This window comes from Mobula hypostoma, chromosome 2 (genome assembly GCF_963921235.1).
Source record: "Mobula hypostoma chromosome 2, sMobHyp1.1, whole genome shotgun sequence".
NCBI classification, from domain to species: Eukaryota; Metazoa; Chordata; class Chondrichthyes; order Myliobatiformes; family Myliobatidae; genus Mobula; species Mobula hypostoma.
Window position 1 is genome coordinate 53,532,452 of NC_086098.1, and position 18,364 is coordinate 53,550,815.

An 18,364-nucleotide genomic window follows, 5' to 3' on the forward strand; every position below is an offset into this window, starting at 1 on the left:
AGGGTGCCCAATATTGTGACATTAGTTAAGATACTGCAGTCTTTTTCTCCCAGGGTAGGAGAGTTGAAAACTAGAAGGCATAAGTTTAAGGTGAGAAGGGATAGGCGATAAGAGAGACAAGTTTTTCACACAGAAGGCAGCGGGTATATGGAGTGAGCTGCCAGAAAAGTGGTTAGAGGCAAGAGCAATTACAGTGTTTAAACATTTTTTGGAAAGATACAAGAATAAGAAAGATAAGAGGGATTAGTTTAGGTAGGTATATTGGTCAGTATGGACAAGTTGTGCTGTTTACCTCTATGAATCTATGAAGTTACTGATTGAAGCTGGTAGACTCTACTGTGCCTTGTTGAAAGATAACATCTGTCCAAGTATAGTGGATTCCGATAGTTGGCCCATTGGTTAACTGGGGCAGCTGCTTATTTGGGACAACTGTCAAAGAACAAAAACTAATCAAGAAAATAGTTCTGTACAGAGCCAATTGTACAGAGGATGTGGAGAATCTGCAGAGGGATATAGATAGGTTAAGTGAGTGGGCCAAGGTCTGGCAGATGGAATACAACGTTGGTAAATGCGAGATCATCCACTTTGGAAGGAATAACAGAAGAGCGGATTATTATTTAAATGGTGAAAGATTGCAGCATGCTGTTGTGCAGAGGGATTTGGGAGTGCTTGTTCATGAATTGCAAAAAGTTGGCTTGCAGGGACAACAGGTTATTAAGAAGGCAAACAGAATGTTGGCCTTTATTGCTAGAGGGATTGAATTCAAGAGCAGGGAGGTCATGCTGCAACTATACAGGGGACTGGTGAGGCCGTACCTGGAGTACTGTGTGCAGTTCTGTCCTCCATACTTGAGGAAGGATATACTGGCTTTGGAGGCTGTGCAGAGGACGTTCACCAGGTTGATTCCAGAGATGAAGGGGTTAACCTATGAGGAGAGATTGAGTCGCCTGGGACTATACTCTCTGGAATTCAGAAGAATAAGAGGGTATCTTAAGAAACATACAAAATTTTGAAAGGGATACCTAAGATAGAAGTAGGAAAGTTGTTTCCATTGGTAGGTAAGACTAGAATTAGGGGACATTACCTCAAGATTTAGGGGAGAAGATTTAGGATGGAGATGAGGAGAAACTGCTTTTCCCAGAGAGTGGTGAATCTGTGGAATTCTCTGCCCAGGGAAGCAGTTGAGACTTCTTCATTAAATATATTTAAGACACAGTTACATGGATTTTTACATAGTAAGGGAATTAAAGGTTATAGGGAAAGGCAGGTAGATGGAGCTGAGTTTATGGACAGATCAGCCATGATCTTATTGAATGGCGGGGCAGGCTCAAAGGGCCAGATGGCCTACTCCTGGTCCTATTTCTTATGTTCTTAATCCCTTAATTCATTTGGGACACTATGCCGCTTTATTGGGACAGGGAACTGTTGTGAAACAGGTTCTAACTAGTATCAGGCAGATGCACAAGTGTGGCTGTTAGACACTACACTGCTCAGAATGAACAATTTTTAAATAGCATTAGTTGTGTGTTTTGTGTTCAAAAAGCAGTGATCTTTGTCACTGATGGTTGTTGAGTAAGACAATTCAGAACTGTTTTGCTCATTGCTGTTTGAAGCATTCAGGCACAAGATGTGAGAAATGGCCGGGAGTGAACTACAAAGAATTTGAAGATATCACCAAGCATCTTGAGTGTTACAATGAAAATGTAGATTTGGAGGATATGATCATCAAGAGCATTGTATGAAGGCAGTTCATTCATGCATTAGGTGTCTGTGCTGATCTGTTCATTTACAATTAAACAAAAGATTATGGCAGCGTACACTCAGTGAATTCCTCTGTCAATAACAATTAGAAACTAATGCAGTTTTACAGCATTACAGTGGCACTGGCAGTGTTCTAATTTGTTCAGTATTTGATTTAAATACATAATCTGTTACTCAGTTAAATGGCAGTGCGTTGATTTTATACCTTTTTAACTATTTCAATGAAGTTCAGCTAATTGGGACAGCCAGTTAATTGGGCCAAAATGTACTGATCCCAATGTGTCCCAATTAACCAGAATCCACTGTGTATGATCAGTCTCTTTGGAAATGCATAAGTGGTCATTAGGAATGGAACAGTGGATCAATGGTCACTGACTCAATGGTCACTTTTGCAGACTGACTAAAATGGCAGGTCGATTTTTTCCACTAATTATGCAAAATTATAACAGTTTATACTTTGCCAAACTGTTTGACTGCCTCATAAAGACGGTTAATTTACTAAAGAATGGGTTTGTAGGAGTATCATTAGGAGAAGATACTAGATAAGGTAGTTCTCCCAAATTTAGCTAACTCATAATGAATGAAAAAAATTGTGAGTTGCACATGCCCAATTTTCTGATGGGTATTTTCAGAGGAAATGTCTTTTTAGCGAACTGTCGTATGTGTTGTTTCTCATTTATCCAAATATTTCTAAATCAGAAAACTTCTGTGACATTTGCTGGGAGATTTTTCTCATGCTCTGATAAATGAAAAGCAATAAATCCAGTATTAAAAAAATACAGTATTATCTTTGGTGGAAAGTGAGACCAGGATCTAAATCATAATACCCATTATCGTAATGTCTGTAGACGAATACTTCTGGAATAGGGGAAAATGCCAGTTTTAAAGTTACATATTTTTAAAATATATAGTATTTAAAATATAGCTGATTAATAAATGTCAGGACTTGTCATATGAAAATTACCCAGCTAAATGCAACCAAAAAGTTCCTTGACATTTTAAATTATATCCCTGGGGGACATCTCCAGATACTAGTTTCCATTGCTCTTACACAATAAAAATCTCAAGGTATCCGCCTTGGAAATTCAATGGAATGAATTTCAGAGGCAAAGTATAAAGCACAGATGTGCCTGCATAAAATGTTTATCACTATGAACTAGGGTAGGTTTTGCAGAATGGATGGTTTTATTTAACTGAGTTCCCGCATTAACAATAACAAGGCTTTTAAATCCCTAACCCAACTGCAGGCTCTGCTCACATCTTCCTGCTTAAGGCCAATAAGTTTATTCAGGAGAAATGCTATTTTCAGGATTCATCTGCAGGATGCTTTTTCTTTTGATAATTTAATTTTCCTTCACTTTTTAATTATCTTGTTTACCTCTTTTCTGATTAATATATTTCCCATTTGCATCCTCTCATAAACTGGTTACATAATGAAACACATCCCGTCTGCTTCAAAATTAAATTGAATAAATACATAAAAAGCAAAAAGGATAATGTGTAATTTTGGCAGGGACATTCATTTGTCTTTTCAACCACAGCAGCCAGTGACAAATTTGTTCGGCTATTGTCACTCATAGTAAACACATTTTCACCTTTCTGTGTTTTCTTAATTACAGAACGGCTAAGGGAGTTCCCTTGGCTCATGGATTGGAGTCGCTTCTGATATTATACAAAACATGAAAATACCTGTTTTGTGTCTGTATTTCACATTCCTAAATATGCAAAGCATTATAATTTATGTTCCAATTTTACACAAAATTTGCATGGTGATTTGTAGAGAATTATAAAAGAGAATGCAAAACATTCATCATGCAGTACTGGCCTAACAAGTATTTACTTACCAATCGTTTATTATGGCTGCTGCATTAATTATTACTTATTTAAAAACACTCCTGTAATCCAATCTCATTACTGCAGGATTTTAGCAGAATTCCTTAATTCTGATTTCTCAGCTACTTTTCACAACACAAAGTTTAATTTAACAACAAAGATGCAAGCAGTTCTTGCAACCACAATGCACCTTTCCTTTAAAAGATGCAGGTTGATTCTGGCTTACAATAGCCGTCGCAATTCTAAACTTCTTGCTGATGAAGCAGCTGATAAATATGTGTTGCTACATGCAACAAAATTCACTGAAACAACAAGCAACTCCAGTTTATCATCCTGGCTGGAATATAAAGAACTGTCATGGGTTAATTTTCTGCACTAATTAATTGAGCACCAGTTATCCAATTTAAATAAACAGCCTTCAGATGCAAATGAATTCTCTTACTCAGAACACAAGTCATTGTACATCAAGTTTTAAGATTATGAACAGCTACCAAAGAATATCTTATCAGGAGAAAATTGTAAGTTAATTAAGTCTTTTAACAGCTTTATTACAATGTTAAATTCTGAATATCATATTTGAGAATATATATTATAACCCTGCCAGACTTGGGTTCCTGCGAAAATGAATCATCATTTTGCATGATCTAACGGAAGTACATTCAAATGTATGAACCTACAAGAAACAATCTCATTGGTTACATTTTGTATAATGAGACAAATTTATTAGTGAACTGCTTCATTATCCAAGCAATTAAGCACCTTCTTCTTGTCAAAATCACTTCTACCCAATAAGAAATGTCTCAGAGATGATTTCTCAAGTGAAGGGGTAATAAACACATTTGATGTGAGTGTGGGTGGGAGGATAAACAGATGGGTGTATAGCAGAAACCAGATTCACAACTACTAGTTTTCTTCCTACGCAAGAAATGAAAAACTATCTTTGTGTTTTGAAAAGCTGCAATTTCCCAATGAGTGAACACTTAATGTCATATTAAATAAGATTCCCAGATTTAATTTGGCTCTGGGAATCTTCTTGAGCAACTCTCCTAATTGGTAACTATAGCTTTGCCAGAAGATAAAATAAATTTAATTGCACAATATTACTCAGTTGCCCACCAAGGTCACAAAGGACAAACATGAATATTCCTGAAAACAAACCCCTGTGCAATTAACAGGAAAAAATAGGAAAAACTTACATACAAATCATTTCAGGAATGTGGATGCATTGACAAGGCCAGAACTGACTGGTTATCCCTAGTTACCATGAGACTGATTGATCTTAGTAGTGTCTTCATGAAGGGTCTTGGCCTGAAATGTCGACTGTACTCTTCTCCATAGATGCGGCCTGGCCCTCTGAGTTGCTCCAGCATTTTGTGTGTGTTGCTTGGATTTCTAGCATCTGCAGATTTTGTTTTGTTTGTGATTAGCCTTAATACTTTAATTGGGGTTGTAAATGTTTGTGGATGAGGCACCAGTCACGTGGGTTGCCATGTTTTGGATGATGGGAAACATCTTGAGTACAGTCAAAACACTATTGATTCAGGTAAGTGGCGAGCATTTCATGACACTCCGATTTTTTTAATGGTGGGGTGATTTTGGGGAGTAAAGAAGTGGGTCACTTACCACCACAGGATAAATAATATTGATTTTACAAGCATAAAAATCCAAGAGCATTTACACTCTAAATAAGTCCACCCAGCAGCAATTTCTCACTGTGCAAGTACAACTGTATAAAATATGGTTAACGAGGCTTTTGTAAAAGAGAAGTCTGCTGAGATGCCTTTCATAAAGTGAAAACTTTTCCCTGACAATTTCAAATAATATAACCTCTCTGACATTCTGAAAACAGTTTTCTATTTCAGTTTAAAAAGTGATTAACTAAATTTGGCTGTCTGACTCAGTCTATCAAATTTCACTTCCCAATAGCTAATTCTTAAACTCATGCAATTCTTTTGATTCAAACAATTCTCAATTTTTTTTTTGCTCACACATCTTACCTTTCCAGATATTCATGTTCAAGAGGTTAATAGCTACCAACCATGTATAGGTTTCAGTATAAAGAAATGCAATCTTCCTGTGCAACTCATTTGAAACACATTGCCACAACATACCTTGCCAAGCAATCTCCCTTCCTTCACATCTACAAATTTTACAGCTTGCAGCTTCCGTCAAATGTTATCTTCTATTTTGCACATCCTAATTTAACATCACACTTTCCCATCCACACTCTGTCCATGTAATTTTGGTAAATGGCTCCAACACAACTCATCAGTGGTTAACTTCTACAGTTTCAGATTTCTGTTTTCCTACTCAGAGCTAGACCATTTCTACTGATTTTCTTGATACAGTATTGAATTCTGTATAGCACAAGACAAATGCTCCTCCTATTCTAGCTACAATACCAGCAATGAGTATTATATTTCAAAACTATTAAAGGTCAGCAAAAAAAAATAGGTAATTTAAATAAAATGAAATTAATTTGCTGTTGTATTGCCCTCTTAACAAAAGAGGGGAAAAAAAACACAAAAGCATTTCACTAGACTCAGACAAACTGAACCGAACCAAAGAAAAATAGATTAGGACCACTGCAAGATCTTACTCAGTGTTAAGTTATCAGTACTAATTGAACAAACTTGATTTGTGCCAACAAGCATTAGGTTAGTAGCACTTGAGTCAGATGTTTGAGACGTGAAATCCTATTCCAGAAACTTGGAACTCGAAAATCTAGGCTGACAATCCACAGGTCTAAAACAATGCTGAAATATGATTTGAGGTACTGTACCAGCTATCAGAAGAGATGTCAAACAATAGATCCCATGGCAACACTGTAAAGAGCAGGGAGTTACTCTTGGTCTCTTGCTCAATATTTGATCATAGATATCAAAATTACTTTAAGGTGAATATCTATTATTCATTACATTGCACTTATTGGAATTTTACTATGCTCAGGGCAAGCACCATTTTATTCACAACAATGTACTAATACTTTATATTACAACAATCCTATAAGTCAAAATTACTTAATTGATTGAAGGATTACTTCAGATGTACAAAGACACCATTTCACTGCAAGATTTCATAACATTCTAAGGAAAGCAGTAAATGATTTTACCAAGTTTTTTTTTTAACTGCAAGTAGTTTGAACAGGTCAATCCAGATAAGACATTAAGACATAGGAGCAGAAAAAGGCCATTTGGCCCATCAATTCTGCTCCACCATTCAATCATGGCTGATCCTTTTTCCCTCTCTCCCCGCCCCCCCTTCTCTCCGTAGCCTTTGATAGCATGTCCAATCAAGCCCTGCCTTAAATACACCCAAAAACCTGGCCTCCACTGCTGCCTGTGGTAACAAATTCCACAAATTTACCACCTCTGGCTAAAGAAAAATCTCTGCATTTCTGTTTAAAATGGACGCCCCTCTGTCCTGAGAATGTGCCCTCTTGTCCTAGAGTCCCCCACCATGGGAAACATCCTTTCCACATCTACTCTGCCTTTCAACATTCGAAAGGTTTCAATGAGATCCCCCATCATCCTTCTAAATTCCAGTGAGTACAGACCCAGAGCTATCAAACGTTCCTCGTATGATAACCCTTTCATTCCTGGAATCATCCTTGTGAACCTCCTCTTTTCTCAGATGAGGAGCCCCAAACTGTTCACAAAACTCTAGTGCCTTATAAAGCCTCAGCATCACATCCCTGCTCTTGTATTCAAGACCTCTTGAAATGAATGCTAACACTGCATTTGCCTTCCTCACCACCGACTCTACCTGTAAGTTAACCTTGTAAGTTAAATGTGCAGCCTAATTTTCTAAACGAGTAGAAAATCCAAAATCTGAGACGCAAATGGACTTTGGAGTCCTTGTGCAGAACACCTATTTATTTCTACTACCAAAGTACAAGACTCTGCATTTTGCAACACTGCATTTCATTTGCCATTTTCTTGCCCATTTTCCTAACCTGTCTAAGTCCTTCTGCAGCCTACCTGCTTCCTTGACACTACCTGCCCCTCCACCAATCTTTGTATCATCTGCAAACTTGGCAACAAATTATCTGTCAACAAAATCATAGATATACACAATAAAAAAAGTCCCAATACCTACCTCAGCAGAACACCACTAGAGTTACTGGCAGCCAACCAGACAAGGATCCTTTTATTTCCACCTACCACCTGCCTCCTGCCAATCAGCCTATGCTGTAGTATGCATGTTAGTAACTTTCCTGTAATACCACAGGCTCTTAACTTGGTAAGCAACCTCATGTGTGGCACCTTGTCAAAAGTCTTCTGAAAGTCCAAATATACAATATCCACTGAATCCCTTTATCTATTTTACTTGTAATCGCCTCAAAGAATTCCAGCAGATTTCCCCTCAAGGAAACCATTCTGATGTTGTCCAATCTTGTCATCAAGTACTCCATAACTTCACCCTTAACAACTGACGCCAACATCTTCCCAACCACTGAGGTCAGGCTAACTGGTCTATAATTTCCTTTCTCTTGCCTCCCTTCTTTCTGAAATATTGGTGTGATATTTGCAACTTTCCAGCCTTCAGGCACCATGCCAGAGTTCAATGATTTTTGAAATATCATTTCTAATGCCTCCATGATCTCTACGGCTACCTCTTTCAGAACCCTAGGGTCCAGTTCATTTGTTCCGGGTGAATTACGTACCCTTAGGTTGGTCAGCTTTTTGAGCACCTTCTCCCTTGTAACAGTAACAGCACTCACTAAATCTTCCTTCACACACTACCACATCTGACACACTGCTGATGTATTCCACAGTGCACACTGATGCAAAATATTCACTTAGTTCATCTGTCATCTCCATGTCCCTTGTTATTATTTCTCCAGCCTCATTTTCTAACGGTCCTATATCCACTCTCATCTCTCTAATTTGTTTTTAAACATACTTGAAAATGCTTTTACTACCCATTTTGATGTTGTTTGCTAGCTTGCTTTCACATTTCATCTTCTCTCCTAATGATTCTTCTAGTTGCTCTCTGTAGGTTTTTAAAAGCTTCCCAATCTTCTATCTTCCCACAAAGTTTTGCTTTGTAGTATGCCCTCTCTTTTGTTTTTACATTAGCTTTGACATCCCTTCTCAGCCACGGTTGTACTATTTTGCTATTTGAGTATTTCTTTGTTTTTGGAATACATCTTCCTCATTTTTTTCCCCAGAAACTCAGCCATGCTGTTCTGCTGTCATCCTGCCAGCATTTCCTTCCAATTTACTTTGGCCAACTCCTCTCATACCCCTGTAATTTCCTTCACTCCACTGAAATACTACTATGTCAGACTTTACTTTCTCCCTGTCAAGTTGAGCTCAATCATATTATGATCATTGCCTCCCAAGGATTTTTTTTTTTTTAAACCTTAAACTCCCTAATCACCTCCTGTTCATTACGTAACACCCAATCCAGTATAGCTGATCCCCTAGTAGGCTCAACGGCAAACTACTCTAAAAAGCCATCCTTTAGGCATTCAGCAAATTCACTCTCTTGAGATCCATTAGTAACCTGATCTTTTCAATTGACCTGCATGTTGAAATCTTGCATGACTATCATAACATTGCCCTTTTGATACACCTTTTCTATTTTTCACTGTAATCTGTGGTCCACCTCCCAGCTACTGTTGGGAGGCCTGTATATAACTGCCATCAGGGTTATTTTACCCTTGCAGTTTTTTAACTCAACCCACAAGGATTCAACATCTTCCAATCCCATGTCACATCTTTCTACTGATTTGATGCCATTCTTTACCAACAAAGGCACACCATTCCTTCTTCATACCTTCCCTATCCCTCCACTACACTAATCTGACAAAACAACCAGGGGAAGATTTCAATTAAGAACGAATGCGTGCAGAAACAAAATTAGGAAGTGTATTTCTCCTCCACATACGATCGTGGAAGTTTGGAACACTGTTCCCCCAGAAGACTGTGGATATGTCATTAACTAGCATATGAATATAAAAATCACTAAAATTTTCATAGACATGCAGCACTTTTGCAGCAAGCTGGCTTATGGCTCATTAGTTTTGATATAGGATGATGGAAAAATGAGTTGAGATGCATAGGCCACGATTTCACAGATGAACATGAAAGAGCAAGGAAATTTGCAAATGTACTTGCATCTATATTTACTCAGGAGACGGATACAAAGTGGAGCAAAACAATGGCGAGATCAGGGACCCTATACAGATTACCGATGGAGATTTACTTGAGGCAAATTTGAGTCCTGACAAGGTGTTCCCTCAGACTCTGTAGGAGGTAAATGAAGAAATTGCAGGGGCACTAGCAGAGATATTTAAATCATCCTCAGCAACAGGAGAGATACCAGAGAATTGGAAGACAGTCAAAGTTGTAGTGCTGTTTAAGGAAGTGAAGTTATTTAAAGGTATTCTAAGGGACTGGTTATATGAGTATTTGGATAGATATTGACTGATTAGGGATAGTCAGCATGGCTTTGTACGTGGTAGGTAGTCTCTAACCAACCTTACAGAGTTTTTTTTTGAAGAAGTTACCAGGAAAGTTGATGAAGGCAAGGCAGTCTATGTTGTCTACATGGACTTCAGCAAGGCATTTGGCAAGATCCTGCACGGAAGGTTGGGCAAGAAGGTTTGGTTGCTCGGCATTCAAGATGAGATAGTAAATTGGATTAGACATTGGCTTTGAGAGAGAAGCCGGAGAGCGGTAGTAGATGGTTGCCTCTCTAACTGAAGCCCTGTGACTAGCTGAATGCTGCAAGGATTGCCACTAGGTCCATTGTTGTTTGTCATCTATAATTAATGATCCATGATTGTGGGTGTGGTGGACAGTGAGGAAGACCATCAGAGCTTGTGATGGGACCAAGACCAGCTGGAAAAACGGGTGGAAAAATGGGTTGAAAAATGGCAGATGGAATTTAATGCAGACAAGTGCAAGGTGTCACAGTTGGTAGAATCAGCCAGGGTAGGTCTTACGCTGTGAATGCTCGGGCACTGGGGAGCATGGTAGAACAAAGGTATCTGGGAATACAGGTCCATAATTCACTGAAAATAGTGGATAGGGTCCTAAAGAAAGCTTTTGACCCTTTGGCCTTCAAAAATCAAATTACGAGTACAGGAGATGGGATGTCATGCTGAAATTGTACAAGACGTTAGTGAGGCCTAATTTGGAGTACTGTGTGCAGTTTTTGTCAGCTAAAGATGTAAATGTGTTTGACAGAGTACAGACAGAATTTATGTTACTGGGACTGTAGGATGTGAGTTATAAGGAAAGAGTGACTGGGTTAGGACTTTATTCCTTCAAATGCAGAAGGTCGAGGGGAGATTTGATAGACATATACAAAATGATGAGGGGTATAGGCAGGGTAAATGCAAGCAGGCTTTTCAGCTGAGGTTGATTGGGACTACTAGAGGTTATGGGTTAAGGGTGAAAGGTGAAAAGTTTAAGGGGAAGATGAGGGGGAAAACTTCTTCACTCGGAGGATTGTGAGAGTGTGAAATGAACAGCCAGTGTAAGTGGTGCATGTGAGCTTGATTTCAATGTTTAAGAGAAATTTGGATAGGTACATGGGTGGTAGGGTTATGGAGAGCTGTAATCCAGGTGCTGGTCAATGGGAGTAGGCAGTTTAAATGGACTAGATGGGCTGAAGGGCCAATTTCTGTGCTGTATTTTTCTAGAACTCTATAGGACAATCATACTACTATTATGTAATGTTAACCAGGGTTTCTACACTTCTTGCATTATATTCCAGCATTCCAAGTCTCTGGCTACAAATACACAGATATCATAACAAATAACAGATTGTTACAATAAGATAGCGGCATTTTTCCAGTGAAACTTCAGTGCCAGTACCTTTCTTTACACTAGTCACTCAAAGACAAATCCACTCAATCTCCTGTTGAATAATGTTTCAACTTTCCAAAACAATTATCTAACTTGCTGAAATATTTCTTCAATTATCTCTGTAATAATCTTAAAAGTGGGGTTTCTTGCTACCACAGTTCCAGATATAGGAAAAAAATGTTTACAATTTTACAGCTTTCTGTAGGTCAGTAGAATTATTCATATTATTCTATAAACCATCTCATCTGGAATAAGAGAAACCACAACATGCAGTGGGGGGGGGGAGTGGGAGGGTTGATGCTTTTGCTGCTGTTTGTGCGTAGGGGGAGGGCTTGAGTTTCTGACATTTCTGTCATTCATTCTTTGGGTCCCCCCCCCCATTTTGTGGATGCGTGCGAAGAGCAAGATTTCAGGTTGTATACTATAGGAACAAAATTAGGCCATTTGGCCCATTGAGTCTGCTCCACCTTTTCATTATGGCTAATCCAATTTTCTTCTCAGCCCTAATCTCCTGCCTTCCCCCATATCCTTTCATGCCCTGACCAATCAAGAATCTATCAACCTCTGTCCTTAAATATTCATAAAGACTTGGCCTCCACTGCTGCTTATGGCAAAAAATTCTAGATTCACCATTCTCTGCTTAAATAAATTTCTCCTCATCTCTGTTCTACAAGGGCTCCCCTCTATTTTGAGGATTTGCCCTCTGGTCTTGGTGGAAACATCCTCTCCACATCCATTCCATCAAAGCCTTTCACCATTCGATCAGTTTAAATTAGATCCCCCTCATTCTTCTAAATTTCAGTGAATACGGGCCCAGAACCATAAAACACTCATCATATGACAAGCCATTTAATCCTGGAATCATGCTCTTGAACCTCCTTTGAACCTGCTCCAATTTCAGCACACCCTCCCTAAGATAAGGGGCTCAAAACAGCATACAATAGTCCAAGTGAAGCCTCACCAGTGCTTTATAAAGTCTCAACACTACACCCTTGCTTTTATATTCTAGTCCTCTTGAAATGAACGCTAACAATCGCATTTCCCTTCCTCACCACACCTCAACCTGCAAATTCCATCTGCCATTTCTTTGTCATTCTCCTTATCCAAGTCCTTCTGTAGCCTCCTTATTTCCTCAAAACCCCCTGGCCCCCACCTATCTTTGTATCTTCAGCAAACTTTGCAACAAAGCCATCAATTCCATCATCCAAATCATTGACATAAAACGTAGAAGGAATCGGTTCCAACATCCCTGTGGAACACCACTAGTCACTGGCAGCCAGCTAGAAAAGGCTCCCTTTATTCCCACTCTTTGCCTCCTCCCCATCAGCCACTGCTTTATCCATGCAAGTATCTTTCCTGTAATACCATGTACCTTATTAAGCAGCCTCATTTGTGGCACCTTGAAAAAGGCCTTTGGAAAATCCAAGTACACAACATCAACTGATTCTCCTTTGTTTATTCTGCTTGTTATTTCTTGTAAAAAAATTCCAACATATTTGTTAGGCAACATTTTCCCATCAGGAAACTATGCTGACTACAGCCTATTTTACCATGTGCCTCCAAGTACCCCAAAAAACCACATCCTTAACAATTGGCTCCAACATCTTCCTAACCACTAAGGTTAGACTAACTGGTCTATAGTTTGCTTTCTTCTGCCTCTTTTGCTTCTTGAAGAGTGGAGTGACATTTGTGTTTTTCCAGTCTTCCGAAACGATTTCCGAATCTAGTGATCTTGAAAGATCACTACTAATGCCTTCACAATCTCTTGACCCACCTCTTTCAGAAATCTGGGGTGTACACCATCTGGTCCAGGTGACTTGCCTACCTTCAGATTTTTCAGTTTCCCAAGAATCTTCTTTCTAGTTATGGTAACTTCACACACTTCATGCTCCCTGAAATCTGGAACTTCCACCATACTGCTAGTGTCTTCCACAGTGAAGACTAATGTAAAGTATTTATTCAGTTTATCTGCCATTTTCTTCTTCCCCCATTACTACCTCTTCAGCATAGTTTTCCAGTGGTCTGATTTCCACTCTAGCCTATCTTTTACATTTTATGTACCTGAAGAAACATTTGGTATCCTCGTTAATATTATTGGTTAGCTTACTTTTGCATTCCATCTTTACCTTCTTAATGACTTTTTTAGTTTCCTTCTGCTGGTATTTAAAAACTTGCTAATTCCCTAACTTCCCACCAATTTTTGCTCTATTTTTGCCCTCTCTTTGGCTTTTATGTTAGCCATGATTAATTTGAACTATTGAACCTTTCTGCAGAACTACAACTCTTTCGTGGTAACAACATGTCAAATCTGAGCTGTACCACTTAAACCGTTTTCCTGTAATTGCAATTTCAATCCAGCATATCATACTTCTACCACAGTTTAAACAGTATGATTTCAAAGCTCAAATTTTCATACCCTACAGAAAGTACAAACATATTTTGTTCCTAGACCCAGTTAATTAAAGCATAATTTAGTATCTGTGGTTATGTAATCTACTTCAATAGCAATGAAACCATAATACTATTCCAGCATTTCTTGGAGTAAGAATCAAATTAATTTTAAGTAAATCAACAATTACAAAGGCACTGTTTATTAAAGTCCTAAACCTGCAATGATTTGGTTGGAAAAGGACAGCATTTACAATCTTTAACCAATATTTCCCAATTGTTTCACGGCACCATGGCAGCAAAAGGCAGATTTTTGCTTGAAGTAGAAATTTTTGTAGTAAAGAAAACAAAATTCTTCTTTTAAATGCATCAGTTCAATTAACTATTAATAGAAACAAGCAATTTGATTTATAAGCACTGTAAGACTACTGATACTACTAAACAAGAAGAGTTACGAATAGCTGTACAAAGTAATCAACTGAAACATATTGGCCAGTTTTACAGATAACACTGATTTAAAAAATTATGAGTCAGTTCTTTTTAGCTCTCAGAATAATGAACAAAATTAATTAATTAAAATACCTTTACATACAGTTGCTGGAATTCATCCAGGTTCAGCCTACCACTAGGACAGTCTTTAAGAAATCCTTTGTACCATTGTTTGAGTTCATGTTCATTAAATTCTGTGTTCTTCACCAAATCTTCCATCACCTCAGGGGCAAGCTTGCTGTTCTGTTTCCCCATTGTCCCTGAAAAGGCCTGGAATAACATTTGAACAGATAATTATTCATCTTCTTAAATCAGGATTCTTAAGCACTAAATACCAAATGCATTAACATTGTAAAAGAGACACTTTATTCTTAGAATCTGAGTTTTAAATTGACAAAGGTTAATTTCACACACAGAGATATGAAAATCAGCAGAGAGATAGAAAAAGAATGTGATTAAAATAATGATATCCAAATTATCAGTCTGAAAAGAACTCCGTTAATAATTTCATTTGTGCAAGTTTCTGACTTTTTAGTCCTCAATGCCTAACAATAAAGTCACCATAATCAGTCATGATCATCTTGCATGTCATAAGCCTGCTAAGTGCCAAAGCAATGGTATTGTTCTTCTAGCAATTCACCCCTTCTCTTTCTTATTCAAAAATTAATGTAAAAGAATAAAAATCAATATAAATATAAATTATAAATAATGCTTTAAAAGTGTGATGCAAACAAAAAACTGAGCTACAGGTAGAATTCAGCAGGTCAGGTAGCATCTGTAGAGGGAAATGAGGGTTGATGTTTCTGGGTTGAGACTCTTCATCTGGACTGAAAAAGTGAAAAAGTGAAAAAAAACAGAATAAGGAGGTAAGGGTTCTTGAAAATCTGTTTGAAAATGCAATATAAAAAAATCAAAGTACAGACAATTTTTGTTTTATATATTTAATCAATCTAAAAGTCATTATTTTGCTTTAATACTGAAAAACAGATTTTAAGTGGTACATAAGCAGAATGCAAAATCATGGTTAAATTGCATTTTAAAGTGGTAAGGTTGACTACTATAGATCACAAGAATTGGGCTATTGAGCCCATTGAGTCTGCTCTGCCGTTCCATAATGGCTGATTTATTATCGATCTCATACCCATTCTACTGTCTTCTATTGTAACCTTTGATACCTTTACCAACCAAGAACCTATCAACCTCCATTTTAAAAATACCCAATTACTTGGCCTCCACAGCCATCTGTGGCAATGAAGTCCACAGATTTATCATCTTCTGGCTGAAAAAATTCCTCCTTTGTTATGAGAGGATGACCTCTAGTCTGAGGCTGTGCCCTCTGGTCCTAGACTCTCTCACTATTGGAAACATCCTCTGCACGTCCACTCTATCTAGGCCTTTCAAAAAGCTAATATATAGGCATTCATTAATCTCGTAAGATCATGGATTTGCGCGTTGGAAGGTTTCCAGGGTGCAGGCCAGGGCAAGGTTGTATGGAAGACCGGCAGTTGCCCATGATGCAAGATTCCCCTCTCCACGCCACCAATGTTGTCCAAGGGAAGGACACTAGGACCGATACAGCTTGGGACCAGTGTCGTTGCAGAGCAATATGTGGTTAAGTGCCTTGCTCAAGGACACAGCATACTGCCTCAGCTGAGGCTCAAACTAGTGACCTTCAGATCACTAGCTTTAACCACTTGGCCACACGCCAACAAAAGCTAATAGAAACATAGAAAATAGGTGCAGGAGTAGGCCATTCGAGCCTGCACTGCCACTTATTATGATCATGGCTGATCATCCAACTCAGAACCCCACCCCAGCCTTCCCTCCATGCCCCCTGACCCCCGTAGCCACAAGGGCCATATCTAACTCCCTCTTAAATATAGCCAATAAACTGGCCTCAACAGTTTCCTGTGGCAGAGAATTCCACAGATTCACCACTCTCTGTGTAAAGAAATTTTTCCTAATCTCGGTCCTAAAAGGCTTCCCCTCTATCCTCAAACTGTGACCCCTCGTTCTGGACTTCCCCAACATCGGGAACAATCTTCCTGCATCTAGCCTGTCCAATCCCTTTAGGATCTTATACGTTTCAATCAGATCCCCCTTCAATCTTCTAAATTCCAACGAGTACAAGCCCAATTCATCCAGTCTTTCTTCATATGAAAGTCCTGCCATCCCAGGAATCAATCTGGTGAACCTTCTTTGTACTCCCTCTATGGCAAAGATGTCTTTCCTCAGATTAGGGGACCAAAACTGCACACAATACTCCAGGTGTGGTCTCACCAAGGCCTTGTACAACTGCAGTAGTACCTCCCTGCTCCTGTACTCGAATCCTCTCGCTATAAATGCCAGCATACCGTTCGCCTTTTTCACCGCCTGCTGTACCTGCATGCCCACTTTCAATGACTGGTGTATAATGACACCCAGGTCTCGTTGCACCTCACTTTTCCTAATCGGCCACCATTCTGATAATAATCTGTTTTCCTATTTTTGCCACCAAAGTGGATAACTTCACATTTATCCACATTAAATTGCATCTGCCATGAATTTGCCCACTCACCCAACCTATCCAAGTCACCCTGCATCCTCTTAGCATCCTCCTCACTGCTAACACTGCCACCCAGCTTCGTGTCATCCGCAAACTTGGAGATGCTGCATTTAATTCCCTCATCCAAGTCATTAATATATATTGTAAACAACTGGGGTCCCAGCACTGAGCCTTGCGGTACCCCACTAGTCACCGCCTGCCATTCTGAAAAGGTCTTCTATAGTCCTCAAGTGTTCCTAACAGAGTACTGGCCTCCATCACACTCATAAGAACTGTCAGTAGTTGCACCTACACCACCCCCTGAATTCTTCTGCAATCCTCCCCACCCCAAAGGAACTGAGAGAATAGAGAGTGATATAACTAAGCTACCGATAGAGATGTGTTCACAAGGAGCCAAGAATGAGGAAACATAATTACTTTGATTTTCACAGAAAGAGATTGGGATAAGCACAGACAGATTTGAGAGATGTGGCTGATCCAACTCAATTCCCTGGAAATTCCAAGTTAATCTAGCCTCATTCAGAATGCCATGGATGAGTTTATTTTCAATGATTGCAGCAGGCAGGAAAAGAAAGTGCATCATGCTTTGCTGTAAGTACATAACTATGATTGATCCAGATTACTGTTGCCCAGTCTGTTGTTGAAAACAGCCTCAGATTTCCCTTAGAGTATTTTTGCTTGAGTTAATGGAACAAAATTGAATTGTTGTCAGTTTTAGTTTATTCATTGCAAAGCACTGTCAACCAGTGTATTGGAAAGCAGGCTTGATTAATTTATACTCTCTCGGAAAATAAGCTAGTTATTTATAAAGATCTTGTTCGGTTACGATTGTGTGCAAACTAAGAATGCTCCATTTGATAGCTCACCATTGAAAAATGTTACTTTATAGAGAGGCATTATTTGTAATAAAACATTTCACTGCAGACTGTGTAATGAAAATGTACAGTATATTAAATGACAAACAAGAGAACACCTACAGATGCTGGAAGTCCAAGCAACACACACACACACAAAATGCTGGAGGAACTCAGCAGGTCAGGCAGCATCTATGGAAAAGAGTAGACTCGATGTTTTGTGTTACGTGGTTGGCAAAACTTAAGAGTTTTAATTCAGATGCATAAGTAAGAAAGAAATTGTGAAGGTTTGGAGTTAGATGCAAGGTTTGGAGTATTTTAAACAATTCTGCACTAAGTTCTTAACGCATTTACCATTTTATCACCACTAACTTGCACCCATTGAGTCAAGAGTTAAATATATTTAATCACAGGGTTAGAAGATTGGAAATATCTAGAACAGGTTATGTGTTGCAATCAAAGGTTCAGTCCTCCTTTAGAAAAAAAAGATGGCACACACAGGATGAGACTCTGAACTGTGATCAGATCAACAAACGTGGATAAAATAAGTGAATGATAAATGAAGAAAGCTAAAGTGAAGGTGACAGAGTTTTGGGACATCATCTCATTCAAGCAAAGTAGAAAATTCAAAGCTGGCCAAGAGAGAAGTGGAATAGTTAGATCCAAATGTA

The 18,364-nt window shown here is 38.7% G+C and overlaps 1 protein-coding gene across 1 annotated transcript in view; it reads right to left on the reverse strand.

Annotated features, from left to right (window-relative positions):
* The window catches only part of LOC134340239 (visinin-like protein 1), a 140,170-nt gene that overhangs the window by 49,198 nt on the left and 72,608 nt on the right, over positions 1-18,364 (reverse strand). The window contains exon 2 of the mRNA XM_063037240.1: positions 14,388-14,564. Coding sequence (XP_062893310.1) covers positions 14,388-14,549 — 162 coding nt within the window. The 5' untranslated portion in view covers positions 14,550-14,564. The remainder of the gene's footprint in view (positions 1-14,387; positions 14,565-18,364) is intronic.